This window comes from Eutrigla gurnardus, assembly GCF_963514095.1.
Source record: "Eutrigla gurnardus genome assembly, chromosome: 19".
Lineage (NCBI taxonomy): Eukaryota > Metazoa > Chordata > Actinopteri > Perciformes > Triglidae > Eutrigla > Eutrigla gurnardus.
Window position 1 is genome coordinate 13,865,013 of NC_139930.1, and position 13,104 is coordinate 13,878,116.

Genomic DNA, 13,104 nt, shown 5'->3' on the forward strand with positions numbered 1-13,104 from the left:
CCTGCAGCAGCTGAACCGCTGAGGAGGCCGTGGAGCCGGGCGGGCGACGGAGTCGGCCACTTAAGCGGAGACAGAATTGGACAGAACCCACGCACCTCTTATTCTCTCCCACTCCCTCTCCTCTCATCACCTCTGGAGTGTAAAGGGCATCAGAGTGAGTGAAGCCACCCTGAAGATCTCATCAAGGATCCAATCAGTGGCTGAATACGAAATGAACCCTCCTTTTGCGATGTGATGATTTGGGGGGGGGGGGGGGGCATTGAGAGGGCCTGTCTGAAGCAAAAAAAACCTCTGCATATGCAAATTGAAGGAAGAAATTTAATGGATTTGATGTCCGTAAGAGTATCTCTGACCCCTTCAGGGATGTATTACAAGGCTCGCAGGAAAAGACTATGTGAAGATTAGCCTATTAATATTTATAGATGTAATTGGTTGAGATGTGTGGCATGAGGCCTCGCTGTGCCTGGTGTTATGCAGACCACGTTCCAGGTGGGCGCCCTCACTGCCTCTAACAGGGAAATGGCCGGCCATTTTAGGAGGAAGCTGGATATCCTAATAATCAGGTGAACTAATACCGGGCGGCGAGAGTGTTTCCTTCCGGAGCTCTTGGCACGTCAGTCATTCACAGAATTGCTCCTGTCTGGCCTGCGAACCATTTTAACTCAATGGAACGTGCACTTTATCCCCCCCCCCAAACGTGCATTTAGAGAGGACCGCACGGGCCCCTTTGGATAGGCTCTATACCCACGAGGAGGCTCCCCGACCATCGTATGGAGCAACCAGACGCTCCAGCACACACACCTCCTGCTTCTCAAATGTGAACAAAGCGTTCCTCAGTCTAAAGTGGTTAAACTGTCATTTCAAATCGTCTGGACATCGTGATTACCGGCATGGGAGGAATTATATATTTAGCTTTATGTCCGTCGCCATTTCCTCCCCCCGCCCTGATCTGAAGTGACTAGCCAGTAGTGCCCTCGATATTACTATCTCTGAGGAGTTTAAACCTTCCCCCAGGAGACAAGTGTAATCAAGGACTGCCAGCAGGAGAGAGGGAGAACGAGAGAGGGACGTAGGGAGGGAGGAGGGCGAGAGGTGGGTGGTGGGTGGTGTTGGAGCTCTGAAGTGTTGGGATGGTGGAGGGACTTACAATGGACACAATTTGCAAATATATATCGGTTGATTAGTACTCGGACCTATTTAAAGAAAATGACAGAGAATAAGTGAAAATCTGTCTGGCATGACCTCTTTTTATTCAAATATTTAACATTTTGTACAATATTTTCAGAAAAAAATGCCCTCATGTCATAAAAAATAAAAACTATAAGGATACAAGAAATAATGAACTTTCAGTCCATGCAAAATTTATTTTATTGTTTTTTATTCAGGCCTTAATTTATGTTTTTTGTCAAAGTCTTTTCAATCTGTAGTGGGAGATCTCCCCACACTGGCATATTTAATTTGACTTTCTTTATGAAAATAAGACATTAGGGGCTCAATAATAGACAACAATGAGTTGGTCAGATGGAATATTTTGGAAGCACAAAAACAGCTTCAAGAAAATCCATCTGCCATGTGCTCTAGAAGAGAAACAAATGCACGCATACACAACGAGATGAGTACATAAACACTCTCTTCTATCAGATTTTGTTTATGGAGTCATTGTTTCAGAAAAATGTTTTTCCTAAATTCTTTCCACGGTACACTTCTTAAAAACATTGTCCCCCAGTAAATCCACGACCGCCTCCAGGATCTCATCCATCCTGAAGAGACTCATTCACCCTCAATAACGTCAGCGCGCGGTCATAAATAAAAGTGACCGCTAGGAAAGCAGATGAACGCAGCCAACGGATTGGACAGGAAGCCAGTTAATCTGCAATCCAATCCGGCCCGAGTCTAGTGAAACCCGGCTCAGCTTTGGCTGACTGAGGCCTGGGAGGAAGGAAGTGAAGGACTCAGGAAGCAGTGTTCAGAGCTTTCACCAGTCATATCCATCACAGTGCGCGGTGATGGAAGCATGTGTGTTCATGTGTGTGTGTGTGTGTGTGTCCCTGTTTCACCAGTCGTATCCATCACAGGGCTCTGTCTCCAGGCCTGGGCAAGAAAGTCGGAGAGTCATTAGAGGGGCTGGGCTGCAGCGCTGCGCTTTAACTAAACATCTTTTCCATAAAATAAATGCTTCCAGGTTAGCGCGGGTCCTGGAGAACCCAGGTCGCCTCGCTTTTGCTGCCACTCATCTGATCCCAATTACCAGGCAGACTCGCTCAGAGCCGGCGGAGGACTTTGTGGATGCAGACCCGAGTCGTGTGTGTGTGAGACAACAGGGACAATCTAAGTGTGGCATCCTTTTCGGCTTCGATCGACACATGGCCACCCCCTCCATGCCCCATCCTCCCCACCATGGTGCAGTACTACTCTGTAGGAGAGAAATGACATAGCACTTATACAGTTGCAATGCAATTTTATATATATAGGGTCGCCCATAAAGTTGGAATCATTTGCAAATGTCTTGTTTTTATAGTGCCAAACAAATGTTATGCATGAATTTATTTCACCTGGGTAATTGGGACACATAATGTAATCACTGCACCAGGTCAAAGGTGATTTCTGATGTATTTAAATAGGAATAAACAGAGGATTGTGTCTAAAGACAAGATATTCCAACTTTATAGGCAACAGTGTATAAAGTTTTATAAAACTTTTATGTCATGTCCAATTATTTAACATTAGAAAATTATTCTTATATATTGTTATTATGTCTATAATGCTTTTATTTTATTATTTTAATCACCTATCTTTAACTTGTCATATTACATGCGTTTAGTAATTTAGTAACATACTCTGGAGCAAACATTCAGTAAGAATAAAGAACACAACAAAGCAGCACCTTGAATATTACAAATGCAAGATCTCACCCTCAGTCCAGCACATCCACTACATTCACTCCAGTTGGGTTTCCGTGTCTGAGAGTAACCTGATCTTGGAGGAGAGGAAGAGTCGATCATGGTGATATATATGTGCTTGTGCGTGCATGTGCTTTTTTTTTGTGTGTGTGTGTGCATTTACATCCATACGTTATTGAATAATTGTTTCCCGATGCTCTCCGCTTCCCCAGAATATTAATTACCAAATGATGAAACCGCCTCTTTGGTCTGGGAGGTTGAGGTTGAAGGAGGAAATGGGGGCCGCGCATGGCGGAGACCATCCTTTTTGATGGGGTTAACTCTCATTTGTGTGTGTGTGTGTGTGTGTGTGTGTGTGTGTGTGTGTGTGTGTGTGTGTGTGTTTGTGTGTGTCAATATTGGGAGGTAAGAGTGGGTGGAGGGGGGGGGGGGGGGGGGTACAGCGTCAGCTATGTTGGGGAGTTGAGTTTCAGGGGGAAGCATTTCTCTCAGATGGAATGGATGGTGAGAATATATATGGGACAGCAGAGTATTCTGGGCACAGATTCACTCATTAATAATTTATCTTGTCCCCAAAGAAAATTGTCTATAAGCTGGAGGGAAAAAATTACAATAAAAAGAAAAACATTAAAAGCAAAGATTTGTGTTCATGTGCTGCTGCTGCTACTTTGGCCTAAATGTGTGTAAAAGTGAGATATATGAGCATTCACATATAAAAGCAATACAATAGATATGAAATAATAAAATAACAAAGCTTAGACAGTGAAATAGAAGAGAATGTATAAAAGAGACAGTTTCATTTTATGAAATGCAAGCTTTTTGTTTGTTTTATGTCTAAATTATTTCCGTCTTTAAACATAACTCCATATTGAGCCGTTATTTATCTCACTGAGGCTGCATGGAAAGGAGGATGGCTCCATCTAGTGAGAGAAGTAGGGAGTGACAGAAACCACACCATGTATGTTGTCATAATGACAGAAATGTAGTGCTTGAAGATATTGAGAAGAATGACAATGTATTGTTTAGACTGTGGAGGTTTTCACCCCAAAACACACATTTCATTATAATGCCACATAAATGTCACAAATGTTAGAGATTAGTTCATCCAGGAAAAAACTGTACTTTACATTCTAGATGAATTACTGTAAGAAATCATAGTCATGGGGAATATCGGAGGTGTTGTGATATTTTGGAAATACGCTGATCGACAGAAGGGAAGTGGTTTATGCAAGCGTTTACAAGCATCTCCTGAAGGATCATTTTCTTTTTTATCCAACATGAGAGTTGATCACAGCCGCTGTTTTCTATCAGTGGGGAAACAACCAACTTCAAACACCTTATAAGCTTGTTGGAGGAGAATGTTTTGATATTTAAAAAAGATTAATGTTGGATGAAGTATTGATTTAAGCCTGATTAATTAGTCTCACTTTCAATTTAAAAAACAGCATTCTTGGGTTTAACAGCCGTGTATCAACTGTTAATGAATAGTTGATATTTATGTTGTTGTTTATTTGAACCAATGGCTATGAGACTGTTTCTGTTCCTCTTCACATATATGACTGTATACCCAATGACACCCGCTCACATGAACAAACCCAAAGTGCAGATGGTGTATTAATCACAGCTGTGACTGCAGATTAAAGGGCATGTAATTCCTTTTATGACCTAAATTTCCTCTTCCTTTTTGCAGGAAAATATAATTGTTGTTTTTTAAAAGTCTAGCAAACTTTCAACTTAACTTTTTTCCACCTCTCTTTTTGGTCTCCACCAACTCCTGAAGTAAATATACTAATATTTTTGCATCTAAATGCTCCACTAGGTTCACCAAGGTTAACTTTTTGGTGCCTTTGCCGTTTTTTATAACTGAAAACAGCAGCCTGCTGTGGCTGAAACCAGGGTTGATGAGAGCGGTGAGACTCAAACAACACAGTAAAGTAGCAGACCTCAAAATAAATGAGCTGTGAGACTCCGAGAAGCTCGATTTAGAGCTGAGAGGAATCGCAGGACTGGGTGATGGTCCTCTGTGGACTCATCGGAATACCTTCCATCTTTTCACCCAATGCATTACAGAAATATAGACTAGTGCAGCTTTAAGTAACCCCGTTACAGTTAAACCTCAGAAATAATGTGAAGAGAACAGCAATAACAACTTGATGATGATGATTTTCAGTAGAAAAGAAGAAACCCACAATCAGGTTCCGTTAAACCTCTGAAAGGCTGATGCTGCAGTTATTGGAGGTGAACACTGTGATATAAATTTTGCATGGGAGGGAAAATATGAGTCAAACATCATTCAAAACCACAGGACAACATGATGAGTGAGTGAAAATCAGATTTACTCATAGATTCGGTGAGAGAAGGGATGATGCATTACTGGATATTGGAGAATGAAACAGAAAACTATCACCAAACGTTACTGGAACCGGTGAACCATCTTGCCAGGAACGCTCATGATGTCACTTCCCTTTTTCACCAACAGCAAAGAGAAATAGTTTCTGCTTTTCTTGCAAACGACCCTAATAAAGTGTTTCTTTTTGACACAGAAACAAAAGTGATCGGTCTCAGATCTGCTGAAGACGGAGGGTTACTTGGTGTAGACGAAACCACTTTCAGGGGTTTTACGAAAAAGCTACAGTGGATTGTAATACATTACCCTATTCAAATCAAGACTGTCATGTAAAGATACATGCATTTAATGCATATATTGAATTCAACCTATTATGCAGCATATCTGGGCTCATACAAAATCAAACCATGCAGTTATTATAACATTAACATGTAACGAGTGCTTAATGTCTTTGTGTCCTCAGACTTATACTGTCTGGAGCTGCAGCACCCTTTCTGGCTCAACCGTGCCCTTGAGTGTGGGGCAGTGTCCCGGGCGGGCCATGACCAGCACCCTGCATCCCCCTTTTTGCCTTAAAAACTTCCTCACGGACTCGTCCAACAATTGGTTGCCTTCTCTGTAGTCATCCAACAGCAGCAGAACCTCACCGGGCCCGGTCAACACCGTCCTCAGCTCGTCCTCCTTTCCTCCCCCAAGAGAAAGTTGAGTCACTATTTCCTGGAACAAGTCGCCCTTCGCTTTGCTGCAGTCCACATATAAGAGCAGTGGAAGGGTGCCGAGGCCTGGGAGGTTTGAGAGGGCTTGCATGGGCCTGTCGGTCCAAGAAGAGACCAGGATGTGGGCTATGGTTGTCTTCCCGCTGCCCGGGGCGCCCTCGAGAAAAAGTGTCTCTCCAGCTTCTGGGAGTAGAAGACTCACAGACTGGCCCTTACTGGAGAAAAAAAAAAGCATAATTTAGATTGTAAGCTACAGGCCCATACAAACAATAAATGTGGATCTGAAATATCCTCCACCATTGGTTAACTGACAGTTAAGCTAGATATAGACCAAATATAATTAAGGTAACATTTTCTCACTGGGTTTGTAAGTCAATGTGTTGCTCCTACTGATGACTAATGGCATCATGAAGTGGAAATTTGGCTTTGTGACTCACTGGTTTTGCAGAGGCAGCTCTCCCAGAGCATCCCGGCGGTGCCTCACTTCTCGGCTGAGGTCGGAATAATGGCGTCTCAGAAACTCCCCCAGATTCTCCTCCGTGGAACCTGCAGACGATAAAACAGACCTGATCATAATCACATCCACGTCATTTCATGAATCACTTCATCTCGCACAGAAAAGTACTTGTATGGCAATACAGGCTGATATTTGTACAAGTTAGTGTGGTTCAGGGGTTTTTAACATCTCAGGGCAGCTTTGAGCAAAAAGCAACAGGTTTTTATCGACTCTCACTGCAAATGAATTATGCATAATGTATATATAAAGCTAAATAGATTAACAGAAAATGAACAGCTTAATTGATAGCATTTGCTGCTTTTCCATTTCTCATGTCGTAATAAACTGAAAATCTTTGGGTTCTGGGCTTCTGATTGGACAAAACATGACATTCGGTTACTAACTGAGGAGCTTCTACCAACTATAGTCAGCAGACAACAGGAAATTATGACTCAACTGAAAAACAAACAAAAAAATAACATAAAGAGGAGTTTTTAAGAGTCTCTTACCTTCATTAATACTAAAAATTTCTTCCTCTTTGTCTTTGTCTCGACCTTTTTCTGGGTCTGATGGAAGGTGACAGCGCTGGAACACTAACACAGAGGAGAGTAACATTTAGTGTTATTAATAATTGTTATTAATGAACAGTTATGTTTCAGTCAGGCCAGCTTCATTGATACAGCTATAACCGTGGCTTTTAGACTTTTCAGTCAGGCCATTCCAATTTTTTTTCAAGAGTAACTTGCGGCACATTTCACAGCTGATGCAGTGAAAGATGACTTGGAAATGAGCGTGATATTCACAGCATGACATCCAATCAAGTGGAGAGGGAATGATATCGATAGTAGAGTCATCACTGTGGAGGAGCTTCAGGTTCCCCTGAAATACTTGTTCTCAACCTTCTTCGTGGAGCGTGGCAGAAAGCGTGGGCGTATTATTCTGGCATCAAAAATGTTTTACAAATGCAGCGTCAGCAATTTGACTAAATTTGGACCGATTTGTTGCAGAACACACTTTCTTTTTAGATAAAATGATGTCCAGTCGTTGGTTGAGACCATACAAACATACAAACAACTGCATGCTAGTTAACGTAGTTCAACTGCGATATGTTTGTGGCTTGTGGCACCATCCTATTAATACCATAATTAGGTTTCCGGACCCGTAGCTGAAGTAAGAGTTCTTATCGCGTTCACACATTCATATACGGAGAAAAAAAGTAAAATAAGTTAGTCTACTATTAAAATGATGGAGGCGTTTAACTTGGGGGATTGTTCAAACATCAAACGTGCTGTACTAAAAAAAACACCCACGCATTAACAAACAGCCTAAAATTCCCCTGTCACACACACCAATACTGGGATGGGTGTTTTCCACACGGGTAGTGACACGTGTCCAAAAAAGACAAGTCATGGTGACCTGTAAACATGTATGATGAGTCACATGTTGGTAAAGGTGACAAATATAAAGATCAAATGCCATAACGTTTCTCAAACACTTCCTCTTTTTACTAGAAAAAAAATAACTAAAATAATACATGTGTCACCGTCTGGTCGGGAGCTCGCCTCGGCTTTTCCGTTGAAATGACACGTTTGTTTTTTAGACAGCAAAGCAAGTTCCTCTGCCAAATTGAAGAACATAAAGTAAACACAGCTCAGCTGCGATGCCTGGGAAACAGGAACGGCAGACGTTTTGGATGCTGATTAATGCATTTAGCACCGCTGTGCTTTGTTTGAGGGGCAATAAAGTTCAATCCATTCTTAAGTATTGCAGAATTTTATGTTTTTCCAATCTGCACACACTGTCGGTGCTGCACACACTGTCTCTCCTGCACACACTGTCTCTCCTGCACACAATGCACTTGTTGTCCACCACACATCCTGATTCTACTGTACAAATAAAGTAAAACTGGTTACCTTTTTGTCGCCGGCACATGAGCACAGCAACGATGATGGGGATCATTATCACTCCTATGCACAATACAACGATGGCGGCACCGTTTTGTACACGAGGAACGGGTATTTCATCTGTGAAAAACAGTGAAGAAGTTTATTGTTAAAATGTGACAAAAAAACTGTATAATTCGAGTGTGGTTTGAAATTTATTACCACTGTGGAAATCACCAAATGTACCAAAGACGAACCGCTGCGAACTTCTCCTTACTGGTGAAGACCAAAAAGAGACCTAAACATTGTAGAAGTGAACCGTGCTTGTGTACTATTCTTTTTGACTGGCTGTGCATGCGATCTTCTTCCACTTTTTTTTTTTTTTTTGAGAACACGTTTGCACACTTTATAAGCAGAAACATGAGCAGCCTACACTCACACACAAGCCACATTTTCCATATTTAGCAAAAATCTCAGCTTCATCTCACATCTCACAGCGTCACTGAAAACCAGGGTCAGATCCTGTAACTCTGGAAAAACTGTGAGTAAGAGCCAAAAGTCTCACATATCACCTCTTTGAACAGTGATCCTATTTTATGTGGGTTGACAGCAGATATAATTTGATCAAAAAGAGAATGTGAACATAACAGGAAACAGCAGTACAAGGTGATAACTACGCAAATGATGATAACTTTCCTGTTCATGTCAGTGCAGTGAGGCACACAAAATGTCAAGGGTGGAAGGAGTTATCTTATGTAAAAGTACCACAGAGGGAGAAGAAAACTACTGTTAGTTAAGTAAAGTACTTAAAGTACCAAAAGTAAAAAATATACAAACAACTATGCGTCTAAAAATCTATAAATACACATCCAAATGTATTAGTTGACTTTGTATTAGTGAACTGAATCAGTGAAATAACTAATAAAGTTATCAAATGAATGTAGTGGGATAAAAAGTACAATATCTCCCTCTGACATTGAGTGGAGTAAAAGTACAAGGAAGCATGATGTATGAAATATTCCACCGCTGACACAGACTCACTATAACCTGACTGCTTGCTTCTCATTTGATGATATCTTGTTGTAACTGAAGCAGACAAGAGCTGACAAGAAACAGGGGGGGGAGACAAATGGCGTAACGTTGACTGGCTGGGCGTGACCTGGAGATGTTGCAATTAATGCCTTTTCTCTCCAGCTTGATAATTTTTTTTCTTGGAGCGAAAGCCTTATGGGAACATTTGAAAAAAGTACCTGGAATATGAAATGTCGCGGAGTGGCCATCGTTGAAGAGACACGTGTAGTTGTTTGTGTCTGATGAGCTGACGCGTATCTGACTGGTGACTCTAAACAGCTGGTCTGGCGTGGACACCGCATTGGTGTCGGCACTGAGTCTCTGCTGGTGTCCGTCCTGCCACGTGACGGAGGACTCGGGGTATCCCTCGGACTGGCAGGTCAGCAGCGCCTTATCCTCCTCTGCAGCCTTCTCAATGTGTTTGGTCACCATTTTATAAGGTGCTGTGGGGGAGATCCAGACAGGAAGAACAAATAATAACTACCTTGCTTTCACTATAAATCTCCTATGATAATCATTTTATGTTTATGCTCCAGAGATCTTGCATGATAAGGGATTCTTTACCAGATTGAGTAATATAGACCTTAGTTTCACTTTCATTGTCGTTATGCTGTGACTGCCCAGAAATGACCACTCGCTATGGACAGCCCAAAAGCCCCTGAATTCTCTGCCCAAAGACCTGAAACGTGACACCGTCACAGAGTGGGTACTTACACACAACGGACAAAGTGATCACTTTGTAATCGGCTCCTTCTCCTGTCTGTACCATACACTGGTAAGTCCCAGAGTCATTGATCCTGAGCCTTGAGATCTGTAAAGAGACAAAAGAAGACAGCAAGGTCCTTAGATGTCCTGGAGGTCATATTACACACTATGCCCTTATAAACTAGAGGCCTAAATAACCCATCGCCTGCCCAACAAATTTGATCTGAACACATCAATGCCCGTATTGACCTGTAACTTGGCCCAGCCTCCCTGCAGCTCATCGGTGAGAAGCTTCACTCGGCCCCGATAGTCCGGATCCTGGGTCGCCAAGTCCTCCTTCCAGTTATCCATGCGGTACACGTGCCGCAGGGAAGGAGGGCTGGTCCAGTGCCAGGTCACCTTCAGGTTAGCGCGAGGACTCGAGAGCCTCGGCTGAAAGCTGCAGCCCATCACGACATCTCCTCCGAACGGTGCCTCGTACGTGGCCCGCTCTGTCTCAACAGTGAACAACACTGCGGGGAAATAATGTAATGATTATGCTTTGTGAATTGGCTTGTGTGTCAAATAGAACTACAAATGATTAATGTCAATGCAATTTGTGTCTCTTATAGTCTTCTTTGCCTGAGAGAGGTTATTACTACACACCTGAGAGAGATGGCTGAAGTATGACTTGTAAAACTACAATAAGGGCCCAGTCCATTGAGACCTGAGAGAGAAACAAAGCAGAGATGAACACATGATGAAATTTTTTGGCCACGTTACTGAGAAAGTCAGACTGAGGTCTGAGGAAGACCAGATGTGAATTCCACAGCCACAACTGGTTTCATCTAGTTTGCTCTGTTACTCTGCCAAAGTAAATGGCATTACACTGGATTTAACAGACACAGCAGCAACACACACATCACATGCTGTCAAGACGTACTTTGTTTACAGCTCTGCAAAACAAATTACTTCCTCTTTGGTTTATTCTTGATAAAGAAATTAACGGGGACACACACACACACATACACACACACACACACACACACACACACACACACACACACACACACACACACACACACACACACACACATACACAGAGCAGTTTTTCTCTTTGTAAAATACACATTTTACTTAATGTGGGAACTTTAACATGCAAATCATGCTTCAGTGGAAAATATTTAGTCAATTTTTAAGTAATTAGCTTAATAATTAATTATATAGGTGCCTTACATGAACATGAGTGTGCACTTTTCTGTGCAAATTTCCTGGAAAAAGGAAATAACTGTAGTTCTGCAGAACAGCCTTTGATTGTGTGTGTGTGTGTGTGTGTGTGTGTGTGTGTGTGTGTGTGTGTGTGTCCCATCATTGATTACTGACATCAGTTAATTATTAAGATGACTTATTGGTCTTCAGGCTACAGAGTTAGATTCAAACATACGGCAAAAGGTGATGAATGGCAATAAATCATCAAATTATGAAATTAAAAATAAAGAGTAAACAGATTATTATTATTATTATTATTATTATTATTATTATTATTATTATTATTATTATAGGAACTATAAGAATATTAACAAAAATACTAATAATCATTTTCAAAATAAGATTGAGAATAATTTAAATTTAAACCGAACCGTGGTTTATCAGTCAGTAATAGTCTTACCTGTAGGTCTGGCAACAACGAGCTCTTGTCTGCTTCTCCCTTGAACGCTCACTGATCTGAAGTTCGTCGCCCTCTCCGCTGTAAGATTTAAGCAGGACGTTCCTCGACAGACGACGCGTGAGAAATCCCAACACGCCCACGAGACAACTTTTTGTATCGTTTACGTTACTCGACCGAACTTATTCTGGTTGACAGTTAGACAGAAATGAATAACAACTACAAGAGGACGCGTCGATTTGACAAATGTAACTGCGAGGAGACAAGTAGTGTGCAGTTGTAGTTGTGCAGCAGGAAACGTGTTCAGCAAACACGGTAGTCCGCGGCAGTTACTGGAAGGAAAGTGGGCAGCGGCAACGGAACATAAAAACAGTCATAAAACCGCTGAGACGCTATACATTATCAGTAATCTGACAAAACATTATTATTATTATAACAGGTTATAGTTTATAGCGCGGGTCAGTCAGACGGCATGTATAGATATTCTGTGATTTTCCCGGTGGGCTTTCTTTTTCTGTCTCTGTATGATTACTTCTCGCTCATGGGTCCCCGTGACGTCACGTGTACAGTACAGTACGACGTCATTGATTGTCGAACTCAAATGAGCATTTACTGTAACAGTGCGTATCCTGTACGTAAATTGATAGCATCCATGTATGCAAACATGCTCTGTTACATCGATCGATTGATTGATTGATTGATTGATTGATTTATTGATTGATTGATTGATTGATTTCAGCCCTCAAGATGCTGTTGTGGCCAAGTAACATTTTTATTCCATTAGAAAATTAGGTTATTTTGCCAGCTTGGTCTTAAACTGAAAATATTACGCCTCCACTCCCGGGTTTAGCAACAAGGAAGGTCTCTTCCTGAAGCACATCTCAAGTTTTGCATAGTCAGATCAATGGCCTTTTTACAAAAGGGGGCATCTCTCATGTCCCTTATGTTAGTAAAACAAAAAGTGCACCTCATTCTACACTTCACCTATAACTCTAGGGTGAATTGTAATGAAGTCATACTTCACTTAAGGAAAAGTTACGCATTTTAGTTGGTTTAATCAGTATAGACATATTTTATAAATTCACCAAATGTTCTGTATATGTCAAATTGTATCCTGCAAAGGAACTGTCACATATATTTAGTGGCCTAAATACATATACTTGCCTCTGAAATGTAATGGAATATAAATATAAAGTACAATTACCACAGCATTGCACACAGACCTTGAGTAGATGTAGCCTACATGGTTCCATGCCACCGCTTATAATATAAAACACTACAGTACAGTACAGCAAGTAAACTGGAATTGTCTGTGCTTCGGACAACAAAGAGATTCGTGTT

At 41.6% G+C, this 13,104-nt stretch overlaps 1 protein-coding gene across 1 annotated transcript; it reads right to left on the reverse strand.

Moving 5' to 3' along the window:
* Window positions 1-5,215: 5,215 nt before the first annotated feature.
* On the reverse strand, window positions 5,216-12,376 carry LOC311029729 (programmed cell death 1 ligand 1). The gene is made up of 9 exons (XM_084035022.1): window positions 11,767-12,376; window positions 10,764-10,824; window positions 10,368-10,630; window positions 10,128-10,224; window positions 9,593-9,856; window positions 8,373-8,483; window positions 6,969-7,052; window positions 6,401-6,509; window positions 5,216-6,178 (listed from the first exon to the last, which is right to left on the reverse strand). Exons 2-9 carry the CDS (start codon window positions 10,816-10,818, stop codon window positions 5,713-5,715), a joined length of 1,449 nt encoding a protein of 482 aa, XP_083891148.1. The 5' UTR covers window positions 10,819-10,824; window positions 11,767-12,376; the 3' UTR covers window positions 5,216-5,712.
* Between the last annotated feature and the right edge of the window lie 728 nt (window positions 12,377-13,104).